The sequence below is a fragment of the Salmo salar genome, chromosome ssa10 (genome assembly GCF_905237065.1).
Source record: "Salmo salar chromosome ssa10, Ssal_v3.1, whole genome shotgun sequence".
NCBI lineage: Eukaryota > Metazoa > Chordata > Actinopteri > Salmoniformes > Salmonidae > Salmo > Salmo salar.
Window position 1 is genome coordinate 6,614,738 of NC_059451.1, and position 13,032 is coordinate 6,627,769.

The 13,032-nt window shown below is 40.6% G+C and overlaps 1 protein-coding gene across 17 annotated transcripts in view; it reads right to left on the minus strand.

The window, feature by feature from the left end:
* The window catches only part of adgrl2a (adhesion G protein-coupled receptor L2a), a 215,429-nt gene that overhangs the window by 23,223 nt on the left and 179,174 nt on the right, over positions 1-13,032 (minus strand). For all 17 annotated transcript variants that reach the window (XR_006756885.1, XM_045687266.1, XM_014215666.2 and 14 more), the window contains 7 exons: positions 12,512-12,695; positions 11,627-11,749; positions 11,002-11,207; positions 4,757-4,930; positions 3,931-4,140; positions 2,921-3,141; positions 2,214-2,280 (listed from right to left, as the gene is read on the minus strand). Coding sequence is in view for 16 of the 17 variants with exons in the window: in XM_045687266.1 (XP_045543222.1) it covers positions 2,214-2,280; positions 2,921-3,141; positions 3,931-4,140; positions 4,757-4,930; positions 11,002-11,207; positions 11,627-11,749; positions 12,512-12,695 (1,185 nt within the window). In the remaining variant the exon portion in view is untranslated. The remainder of the gene's footprint in view (positions 1-2,213; positions 2,281-2,920; positions 3,142-3,930; positions 4,141-4,756; positions 4,931-11,001; positions 11,208-11,626; positions 11,750-12,511; positions 12,696-13,032) is intronic.

Sequence of the window (13,032 nt, forward strand, 5' to 3'; positions counted from 1 at the left end):
CATCCATTACGCCCGATAATGAACACAGCGCTGAGAAAATATTGCTCTTCCTCCCTCTGCACAGGAGACAGTTTCGAGACTGTTACCATTCACCTGGTGTGAAAGAGGCCAAAACAATAGACAGTCAAAAGGGCTCTAAGGGCTCTGACATCCGATGAATGCCACCAGCTATTTCTTATTTATTTTTTTCCAAATGGGAAAATAATACTCCCCCAGGCCTCTTCCCTGGGAGCCACCGAACCTCCATTGATCGAGTTGGAGATAATAATGTCATGACGAGTAAATAACGCTTGAACAGCACATACACTGAATGTACAAAACATTAGGAACATTTGCTTTCAGAACAGCCTCAATTCATCAGGGCATACAAGGTGTCAAAATCCTTCCACAGGGATGCTGGCCAATGGTGACTCCAATACTTCCCACAGTTATGTCAAGTTGGCTGGATGTCCTTTGGATGGTGGAACATTCTTGACACACACAGGAAACTGTTGAGTGTGAAAAACCCAGCAGCATTGCAGTTCTTGACACACTCAAACCGGTGCGCCTGGCACCTACTACCATACCCGGTTCAGAGGCACTTTAATATTTTGTCTTGCCCATTCACCCTCTGAATGGCACACATACACAATCCATGTCTCAAAGCTTAAAAATCCTTCTTTAACCTGTCTCCTCCCATTCATCTACACTGATTGAAGTGGATTTAAAAAGGGATATCAATAAGGAATCATAGCTTTCATCTGGATTCACCTGGTCAGTGATGTTTTTTTTGTAAGGACTTACAGACTCATGGTCAAAACATATAGACAAAGGTTGCTAAAACGGGAAGAGGTCTGTCCATGATAAGGCATTGCTCTGCTTTCTTGACATCTCAGTCAACCAGACAGGTCCTACAGGCTCTAGTTTTGTCACACCTGGACTATTGCCCAGTTGTGTAGTCATGTGCGGCAAAGAGGGACAGGTAAATTGCAGTTGATCCAGAACAGAGCAGCACATATTGCAGTTAGATGTACACAGAGGGTGAATGTCAGGAACATGCATGTCTATCTCTCTTGGCTCAAAGTTGAGGAGAGATTGACTGCATCACTATTGGTCTTTGTGCAAGGTACTGAACTGTTTGTTCAAGCAGTTAGCACACAGTTCGGCCACTTTTGTTGGATCGAATCCCCGAGCTGACAAGGTAAAAATCTGTCTTTCTGCCCCTGAGCAAGGCAGTTAACCCACAGTTCCCCGAGCGCCGAAGACGTCCCCACCTCTCTGATTAAGAGGGGTTGGGTTAAATGAGGAAGACATATTTCAGTTGAAGGCATTCAGTTGTACAACTGACTAGGTATCCCCCTTTCCCTTATCAGTACAACACAAGACATGCATTCAGAGGTCTCTTCACAGTCCCCAGGTCCAGAACACAGGCTAGGGAAATGCACAGTATTACATAGAGCCATGACTACATCGAACTCTCTGCCACCCAAGGAAACATATGCTAGCAATAAAACCACATTCAAAAACCAGATAAAAGAGCACCTTACCGCACCATGGGGACTGTGAAGAGACAGACATGTTTTATATATTTGTATTGTATTTTGCACTGTATTATTTATTGTATTATGTAGGTGGGTGACCTTGCACGAATCCTTGGCTTGTGCGAGCTGGAACGGCTCAAAGGGCAGGAGCCATCTCCTGTTTCTTAAGCGTGAGGCAGAGGCAGGAGATTATCTAGTGTATATTATGTGTATTAAGTATATTATGACTATTATATTATGTATTTTATTTGTTGTGTTTAGTTTCCTGTTTGGACCCCAGGAAGTGGTTAATTCTGGATCCCAATAAATACTACTAATACTACTAAATACTACAGCATGGGGGCATGAGAAGAACAGAGATGTTTTGTATTTTTTGTCCTCCTTGATCTTTCAGAGAGAAACTGTTACTCCAAGACATTTAGGACTATATTAGGCTAATTAGGTACATTCAGAAAATGGATTTGAGCAGAAAACAGTGGGTTTCTCAACAACAACAAAAAAATTCAAAGATACTATTCGACCTTAAGTCTTTTCACACTGTGGTTGTTGTACATGTCATCGGTCCTTGATACAGACAATTGCGAGTAACTATGAACATACTGTATCAGTGTGGCCAATCATTGAGGAACATTTTTCTCTCTCTCTTTTCCTATCTCTCTCCCTCTGCCTCTCAGGAAAAGAAAACTAACTTACCATGATGATGAAGGTGACAGGTCCTAAAAAGCTCCATATGAAGTGATTGTCCACTCTTAGCCAGCAACTACGATGGAAGATAAAACAACCATTAGGAATCCGTAAAAGAACAACACACACGTAAGAGGAACAACAACTAAACCCAGTCTATCAACAGCCTCCTTAGGCCAAATATTAATGCATGGGCATGAATTATGAGGACAAAAACGTACCCTGCCCCTCTTAACACATGGTAGTTAGTTTATTGTCAATAATCAATGAAAAAGCAACCTAAAAAAAGCCATCTAAAAACAAAGCCCCACATTGCAGTTACATGGTTACACAAGACAAAAGTGAGGACTCTAGCCTCAATCCTGAAGCTTAGCTAAAATACTATCATTAATCTATGTAAAAGCCTTTTTCCAGACAGCACTCCTCTCTTTAAGAGAGCATTTAAAAACAAGAGGTCGCAGGAGGGTCTTTGAACAGAAAGGCATTAATGTTGCCATGCCCCCATAGAAACCACAGTGTTGAGTCTGTCAGGCTCTTTAAAATGACATAAAAAATGGATCAGTCCATTCCAGGAAGGGGTCCCAGGTGCAGACAAAAGCAACAACAGCAAAGATAGTTCTTAGTCACTTTTTAGCGTCCATACCGCATATACAGACGGAATAAATGAACTATGACAGTTTTTTTGAGAACAAAATAGCGGAAACATTTTTACGTACGCTTTCTTTGTCCCGTAGCTCCTGTAGTCGATAGCAGCAGAGACACCCACCACAATGGCTGGGAGAAGGTATCCAGATACATAGTAGTACTTTCTCCTTGAATGTTCACTCTCGAAAACTTCCACCATCATCAGGTACAACTGAACGCCCTCCAAACACATCCAGGAAAACGAGGCCAGGAAGAAGAAATGCAAAATCCCAGCGACGATGGAACAGCCAATCTATAGTGGATGGATTAATAGTTTCAATTGATCAAAATATTATAGATATTAACTTCAAATAAAGTAACAACTTATGAGGAATTAACTGAGCAACAACATTCCATGTTAATCTTCTCAAATCCCAATGAAAATGATGTCATTCAATTGAGTGTAACTGTCATTATACAGTGGTTATGTGCATTTCAATGTAAGTAATGAACAGAAGTAAAAGTTATCACACTTCCCTTTGAAAGACAAAAAAATATTCAAACACACTATGCTCCGAACAGGTTTGCTCAAGTTCGACCTTGCAGCTGGCTGCTTAAATGACAGTTGTCTTGAAAGGCTAAGTGCTGCAGCCTCCATGGTCAACCTATTTGAATTACTTCTGGTTTTGTCCTTTCATTGAGCCTTGGTTTTACAGTGAATACTGACTGTGTGGAGGTGGAAGGTACTATGACTACACAAAGGCCATGGAGAGAAGAAGAACTAAAAGAGAATACAGAGGAAATTGAAGAACTAAAAAGGGTGCAGAGGCTGTATTGAGTGTTTCAGAACGTTCTAAACGATAGCTTTCAGTGACGAAGAAAAAAGTGGAAAGTACTGCATGACATCCCTCTTCTGTAATCCATATTAATGATGCTGTCTGTCTGACCCATGCCATGCAGAGGACAAGTACTGAAGGTTAAACACAACTATGTTTGAAAGTCTCATGACTTTCACATTGAAGGGTTTTTAGTTTGGGGTGCAATAGAAAAATATACATAAAATAATATATTCACAAAAAATTGGTACATCTGTGCTGCTTACCTTGGGTTCGGTCATATCAATACCGATTAGGAATATTAACTCGGCAATGAAGAGATTGATGCACAAGTTCTTGTGGATGGTGTTGCGATCGCTCTGCAGGCCCCGGAAGAAGCAGAAGGTGAAAACGCTGATGGCCAAGCACACCAGTGAGACAACGATGCCCACCCGGGTGATGACAGTCAAGAGTAATTCGTGCACTCCAACTTGGCCCTGCGGGGATAACGGATGGGGCAAATTAATATGCCTGTTTTTGTCAATAAAAAAATAGAGGACGGCCAATGCTTCCATACTTCATTTCGGCAAGTGCCACGGGAAAATTACTTTTCTATTTCATGGGAGACATGAGGAAATAAATGCTCAGCAGCCATCAATCATGGGCTGAGCCCTTCAGATGAGTACAATTAGCGTCTGATAGAGGACAACTGACTGGGTGGAATTTAAAGCAAGGCGCTGTAGTTAGGGCGCATCATTTTAACTCCTACAGAGGCTTTTTTAATTCCTACAACCTGCATACACCTGGAAAACATGGAGTTTTAAACATGGAGTATTAGGCCTACAGACCCTCATGAAATACACTTTGTGGTACAATAAAATCATTGAAATGAATGGGCTTTAGGAAAAGGAATTAATCTAATGAATAGAGGAAAAAAAGATGCTAGATGATACTGCAAATCTACCGAAATGTACATTAGAAATAAGTGTATTAAACTATTTCATGTGTTATCCTCTGTGATTTCTTTGTACTTTTAAATTGGTTTTAACTCTACAAATTGTTTTACCCAAGGATAAATTAATTAATCAATATACCAAAACAGGAGCTGCTTACCGAGATTTCCTGATGTGCCATGAGAACTGCAAAGTTGGTGAGATGACTGCAGGAGCAGGTGGTGTGGGTCTTATTGGAGCCCAGGAGCTTGCAGCCCTGGGTGGACCAGTATCCCATCATGCTCCTCTCCGAATAATTCCAAAAGGAGCAATTGGAGTTGAAGTAGTGGTCCATCTGGTGATAAGATTAAGTGTTGAAATAACTGACTGTCCAAATCATAATTTGTACAGAACCTATTAACTTTTTTCCACTCGCATAAAGATACTGAACTGATAAAGGGGAGGTGCATAATGCATTTTCTTAATTTATTTAATAAAATAATATCTAATTTGGTTGCCTACTTACTAAATTTACCAAAGCAATACCAACAGGACCCTGAACAGCTTCTACCCCCAAGCCATAACACCACTAAATAGTTAACCAAATAGCTACACGGTCTATCTGCATTGACCCTCCCCCTGTACTAACTATTTTAACTCATCACATATGCTGCTATATGTACATATCTACCTCAATTACCTCGTACGCCAGCGGCAGGTAGCCTAGTGGGGCGGCAGGTATCCTAGTGGTTAGAGCGTTGGGCCAGTAATCGAAAGGTTGCTAGATCGAATCCCTGAGCTGACAAGGTACAAATCTGTTGTTCTGCCCCTTAACAAGGCAGTTAACCCACTGTTCCTAGGCTGTCATTGTAAATAAGAATTTGTTCTGAACTGACTTGCCTAGTTAAAAAAATAAACATCAACTCGGTAATTGTACCGTGTGAATATTTAAGTGATAAGGCCCGAGAAGCCAGTGTTTGGAGGATATATTGTCAGGGGTGTTGTTAGGCCCGAGATGAAATCCTGACACAAATCCAGTGTTGCTACCCAAGCCGGCTGGTTGTTCTATCAGTTTGGTTGCCAGAGACGCGACCTAGTTGTTAAGACTAGGTGCCTTTTGGCGGACTGTCATGTGCCTTTTACTGAGGAGTGGCTTCCATCTGGCCACAGGCCTGATTGGTGGAGTGCTGCAGTGGTGGTTGTTCTTCTGGAAGGTTTTCCCATCTCCACAGAGAAACTCTGGAGCTTAGGTTCTTGGACACGTTCCTGACCAAGGCCCTTCTCCCCCAATTGCTCAGTTTGGCAGCCAGCTCTAGGGAGTCTTGGAGGTTCCAAACTTCTTCAATTGAATACAATTTTTTTAAGCTTTTTTTTATATCACCTTTATTTAACTAGGCAAGTCAGTGAAGTCTGAATACTTACAGTTGAAGTTGGAAGTTTACATACACTTAGTACCTGTGGACGTATTTCAAGGCCTACCTTCAAACTCAGTGCCTCTTTGCTTATGTAAATAAGGTATTTCTGGTTGTCATTTTTAATATGTTTGCTAAAATGTCTAAAAACCTGTTTTTGCTTTGCCATTATGGGGTATTTATTCATACTATTTCATCTTTCCAGAAGATATTGTCCCGACACAAATCTAGAGTTGCTACTCAAGCCGGCTGGTCGTTCGTTCTATTGGTTCGGTTGCTAGAGACGCGACCCAGTCGTTCAGTCTTTTTGTTCTATATCAATGGACATGACCCAGTCGTTCAGTCTTTTAATTCAGTGTCTATGGATGCGACCCAGTCTTTTGTTATAAAACGTTATTTTCCCTTGCTTGCTAGCTAGCCAACTACGGCTAACTTACAAAAAGATCAGCCAAAATAACAGCAAAGTAGCCGCATTTGCATTTGTTTAAGCTGTTTTCTAGTACATTTATTTGGATAAATCAATAACAATGGCATAGAAAATGTGCTCACTCATCAGGACACTGTTGTTCAGACAAGTTAGCCAACAACACAGCTAAAACAATCACTTCAAACTGAAGCTGGAAAGACTGCAAACTAGCTGCACTTTGTTTCGGTTTACACTTTTTCAATCCCAGCTGATTCATGATTTTGACTGGTTGAGAAACGCTGCCTGCCTGTTTATTCCTAGTGTTATTATTTTTTCTTTATACAATTGGTAGGCCAGCTTGTCTTTGGAAATGAACAATTTCCTTGATAAAGAACAGACTCATGCGTAGCCCTCTGTGAGTCCATCTTGACAACTTTAAAAGACAAAGGATAATTGATGCTCCAGTAATTTCGTCCTACATTGTATGTCTAATCTATGAGTTCATTTGTTCCTCCATAAAATAAAATGGGAATAATTTATATCCTAATGTTGATATAGACAGTGCCTTCAAAAACTATTCATACCACTTGACTTATTCCAAATGTTGTTGTGTTACAGCATGGATTCAAAATTATAATTTTTCTCACCCATCTACACACAATACCCCATAATGACAAAGTGAAAACAGGTTTTTAGAACATTTTGCAAATGTATTGAAAATGAAATTCATTACTCATTTACATAAGTAATCACACCACAGAGTCAATACTTTGTAGAAGCACTTTTGGTGGCGATTACAGCTTTGAGTCATCTTTGGGGTGTCTGTATCAGTTTTGCACATCTGGAATTGGGGATTTTCTCCCATTCTTCCTTGCAGATTTTCTCAAGTTCTGTTGAGTTAGATGGGAGCGGTAGTGAAGTCTTTCCATATATTTTCAATGGGATTCAAGTCTGGGCTTTAGCTGGGCCACTAAAGGACTTTTACATTTTTGTTCTGAAGCCATTACATTTTCAGACCACAGAATTTTTCATTATCTTCAACATGCCATTTTGCAAACTCCAGGCATGCTGTTGTGTACCTTTTTCTCAGGAGTGGCTTCCATCTGGTCACTCTCCCATAAAGCCCAGATTGGTGAAGAGTTGTAGAGACTGTTGTCCTTCTGGCAAGTTCTCCCACCTCAGCCAAAGAAACTCTGTAGTTCTGTCAGAGTGGTCATTGGGTTCTTGATCACCACGCTGACCAAGGTCTTTCTTGCACGGTTGATCAGTTTGGGCGGACGGCCAGCTCTAGGCAGAGTCTGGTAAGTTCCATATTTTTTTGATTTCCCAATGATGGAGACCACTGTGCTCTTTGAAACTTTGAACACTCGAGAAACTTTTTTATACCCTTCCCCAGATACAGTTGAAGTTGGAAGTTTACATACACCTTAGCCAAATACATTTAAACTCAGTTTTTCACAATTCCTGACATTTAGTCCTTGTAAAAATTCCATGTCTTAGGTCAGTTAGGATCACCACTTTATTTTAAGAATGTGAAATGTCAGAATAATAGTAGAGAGAATGATTTATTTCAGCTTTTACTTCTTTCATCACATTCCCAAAGGGTCAGAAGCTTACATACACTCAATTATTATTTGGTAGCATTGCCTTTAAATTGTTTAACTTCGGTCAAACCTTTCAGGTAGCCTTCCACAAGCTTCCCACAATAAGTTGGGTGAATTTTGGCCCATTCCTCCTGACAGAGCTGCTGTAACTGAGTCAGGTTTGTAGGCCTCCTTGCTCGCAAACACTTTTTTCAGTTCTGCCCACACATTTTCTATAGGATTGAGGTCAGGGCTTTGTGATGGCCACTCCAATACCTTGACTTTGTTGTCCTTAAGCCATTTTGCCAAAACTTTGGAAGTATGCTTGGGGTCACCCCCACTACATGATGCTGCCACCCCCATGCGTCACAGTTGGGATGGCGTTCTTCGGCTTGCAAGCATCCCCCTTTTTCCTCCAAACATAACGATGGTCATTACACCAAACAGTTATATTTTTGTTTCATCACACCAGAGGACATTTCTACAAAAAGTACAATCTTTGTCCCCATGTGCAGTTGTAAACCGTAGTCTGGCTTTTTTATGGTGGTTTTAGAGCAGTGGCCTCTTCCTTGCCGAGCGGCCTTTCAGGTTATGTCGATATAGGACTCGTTTTACTGTGGATATAGTTACTTTTGTACCTGTTGCCTCCAGAATTTTCACAAGGTCCTTTGCTGTTGTTCTAGAATTGATTTGCACTTTTCGCACCAAAGTACTTTCATCTCTAGGAGACAGAACACATCTCCTTCCTGAGCGGTATGACGGCTGTGTGGTCCCATTTATACTTGCGTACTATTGTTTGTACAGATGAACGTGGTACCTTCAGGCATGGAACTTTAGCAAGAGGCACTGATTTGAAGGTAGCTAACTCACCTCCAATTGACTCAAATGATGTCAATTAGCCTATCAGAAGCTTCTAAAGCCATGACATCCTTTTCTGAAATTCTCCAAGCTGTTTAAAGGCACAGTCAACTTAGTGTATGTAAGCTTCTGACCCACTGGGATTGTCATACATTGAATTATAAGTGAAATAATCGTTCTGTAAACAATTGTTGGAAAAAATACTTGTGTCATGCACAAAGTAGATGTCCTAACCGACTTGCCAAAACTATAGTTTGTTAACAAGAAATTTGTGGAGTGGTTGAAAAACGAGTTTTAATGACTCCAACTTAAGTGTACGTAAACTTCCGACTTCAACTGTATATTCCTCATCACAATTCTATTTCAAAGATCGATAGACAGTTCCTTGGACTTCATGGTATAGTTTCTGCTCTGACATGCAATGTCAACTGTGGGACCTCATATAGACAGGTGTGTTTCTTTCTAAATCATGTACAAACAATTGAATTGGCCACGGGTGGACTCCAATGAAGTTCTCAAGGATGATCAAAGGCCATTGGATGCACCTGAGCTCAACACTCTTATTTAGTCAATTTTGAATTCAGTCTGTATATTTATATACAGGTAACTGACAAAATAAAGGAATATAAAGTATCTTAATAGGACGTTTGGCCACCACAAGCCGCATGAACCGCTTCAATGCACCTTGGGATAGATCCTACAAGTGTCTGGAACTCTATTGGAGAAATGCGACACAATTCTTCCACGACTAATTCCATCACTTGGTGTTTAGTTGGTGGTAGTGGAAATGGTGTCTGAGGCGCCGCTCCAGAATCTCCGAAAAGTGTTATTTTGGGTTGAGATCTGGAGACTGAGACACACACACACATCCTTTAAACTGTGTGTGTATCAGTCTGTCTCAGTCACCAGATCTCAATCCAATTGAAGACCTACTTGTCTCAGTCACACACACATATACCAATGGGATCGCGATTGTCTATAGCGATCTAAAACAACACATAAATCTGTGATGCTTTAGGCTAGAAACAAGCGGTAAAATGCCAGAGGAAGACGCGACTCTGATACACATGGGAAGATCTTTACTCTATGACATTCAGAAGCTGACCTACGACCTTCTAAAGTTGAGGACTCAAAGAAATTGGACATTGCTTGGGAAGTAATCTTATACAATGTGTGATTCTGTTGCTATCAATTGATCTATTCACTTTCTGTAAAACAGAATATGTTAAATTGAATTGAAGGTTCATGTAAATTATCATAAATCATATTTGGTAGCGGAATAACATTTTGGGAAATCGGGTCTAGACTTTATTTTCCTTATTCATTATTATTATTATCATCATTAAAATAGTAATGAGTCGTGTTAGACTACGTAGAAATGCATTAAATGAGCTTCGAAACAACATTTCCTAGGTCCCTCAAATTAAACAAAATGATGGTGTATTTAATATAGGCTATCTCAATAAACAATGATCTAAACAAATTAAATGTAAATAAGGTGGCCCTGGGTAAAAGAGTTTGGAAACCACTGCTTTAAACCCCCTATTTTTTATATTTAACTAGGCAAGTCAGTTAAGAACAAATTATTATTTACAAAGACGGCCTACCCCAGCCAAACCCGGACCAATTGTGCGCCGCCCTATGGGACTCCCAATCACGGCTGGATGTGAGACAGCCTGGATTCGAACCAGGGTCTGTAGTGATGCCTCTTGCACTGAGATGCAGTGCCATAGACCGCTGCGCCACTCGGGAGCCCATGCTCCTTTGAGACCCCTCTTTCAAAGTAACTGATATCTCTTATTCTAGCCATGTAGCTACAATAATGGCCAACTGGGTATTTTTATACATGACCCTAAGCATGATGGGATGTTTTAATTGCTTAATTAATTCAGGAACCACAACTGTGTGGAAGCACCTTCTTTCAATATACTTTGTATTCCTCATTTACTCTAGTGTTTCCTTTATTTTGGCAGTTACCTGTATATGCCATTTAGACTACGCTTTTATCCAAAGCGAGTATGTGTGCATACTTTGTACTTTTACATTTTGCATACATTTTACCTAGCCAGGCATTTATAATTAAAATGGAAGGATTTCTGTCTGCCAGGCTCTTCTCTTTCCCAGTGGTTTTATGACCTCTCCATTAATTTAGCTTGGGAAGACTTACGTCAATGTGTTCCAGGGTGAAAATCACAGGGTCCGTGATGAACACACGACTGGACTCTTTGTTGATGGAGGCGGCGATGATGTCTGAATTTACGGCCACCGACACATTCCGCCCATAAGCATCGTTGGACATTTTGATCGTGGCGTTGTCCGTGCTGAGAAACTGCCCAAGGTTTTTGTACATAACAAACACCAGCTTAGCAACACCTGAAGAAAGGAAAAACAGAATAGGTAAGCGGCTAGGAAAACATGTTCCTTTCAAATAAAAGCAGCAGTAACTGTAGTGTTAAAAAAAAACTAAGGGCTGAGAATAAAAAACGGATTAGACCATGAGGGAACATAAGTGGGCCTTGTCAGTTATCTTCAGAAAATATCATGGTGCTGGGTTTTAGGGTTCAAATCCTTAGTGGTCGCTCCTATCTAACAGTCCCACTGAGTAATCACTGTGAATTGTCAGTTTTGACAAGCTGCATTGACAGACCGGTTCGACAGACTCTTCACCTTTTCATAGACACTGGAATGGAACAAAAAGTCTGAGCTAACACTCACACTCGGGATAAACACCCACATGCAGCTCTGCCTGTGAATTAAGTGAGATTTCTTAGAGGGAAGTGTATGGGGTTTACCATTCCGACTGTTGAGCTTGACAGTATTGGAGGACAGCTGGATAGAAACACCACCCTTGCTGGCCTGTGGAAATTTGAAATCCTGAACCTGGCCGTCCGTGCTGAGCACATACACATCCAGGACTGGGGTTTTGGTGATGAAGGGGGAAAAAAGAGACAAGAAAACAGAGAGATCGAGAGAGAGAGATACCAGACGTTACAGTGTGTTTTGAGTAAGACGAGGGCAATAAAAAATAAAAAATAAAATGTTGATGCCAAGGACGTGGTTGCTTACATTCCTAAGGCGAAGCAAGAGTGCAGGGGTGTTAGGTACTACAGCCACTGAAGACATTGTTCAAGTGATTCTATGCAACAACAATGTTGCTGCTGAGTTAAAATGTCAGAACCAAGGTGATCCTTTAGCTCCTGTTGAGTCCCTTTGTGGGATACAGTACACTTGTGAAATCCAGTGAAAGACTGGACGTGCAAGATAAAACTGCAGCATTTGAATAAAAAAAGAAAGAAATGTAGTTGCAATGCACAGTGGAACATTTTATATTCATTCCCTCTCATGTCCCGAGAGCTTTGAGATTAAAGGAGGAGAGAGGGTCTAAACACTGTTTTTACTAGGTCTCCGCAGTAGCGTAATGTTCACATTAATGTATAGAATTACATGGCGCAGACCTACGCATTTATAAACCAAGTCCTCCCAATCTAATAACCTGGAAATTGTCTTAAATTCATCACTTTGTTTTAAATGTACATTGTGACTAAACTCATAGAACAGACTCATTTTCTTTCTTGACATGAGTAGTTGAAATATGCATACAGCATAAAAAACGACTGATTGCGTTCAAATCGCTGGCCGTGCTTTATTATTTGTTTACCGGGAATTCAATTACTTACTGATATTATCAGCGGGTACTTTCACAATAGCTGGCTCCATTAGGTTGTCGGCAAGGACGAACGCGCCTTCCTCTAGGGTATCCAGTAACATAGTAGCAGCATGTGTCTGTTCCGTGCTGTTCATATCATGCCAGGACTTCAGAGCCTCTGGTCTCAGAAGGTTGTCAACTGTGTCTACAATGGCCTGTGTCCATCAGAAAAAGAGATGTGTAAGCAATTCTGAAAACAAGACCGTTTTCAACACATTCGACTACAGTCATTTTCATGAGCAAAAACAAAGAGGGGAGTTATATGAATAGTTTTGATAATGCATGGCGAAGCAATCCCATTGACATATTATGGACGATCATAAAAAAAATGTTTTTGGTTTAGAGTAAGTGCTAAACAAATGCTCCACACAAGTAACTTCTCTGGAATCGATGTGGTGTAAATTCTTGTGATTTGCTGTGCATTCAAGCAGATAATTGAATATATTTTAAACTGAGGGGTGTTTCAATGTTTCTGGGACAATTATTATTTTA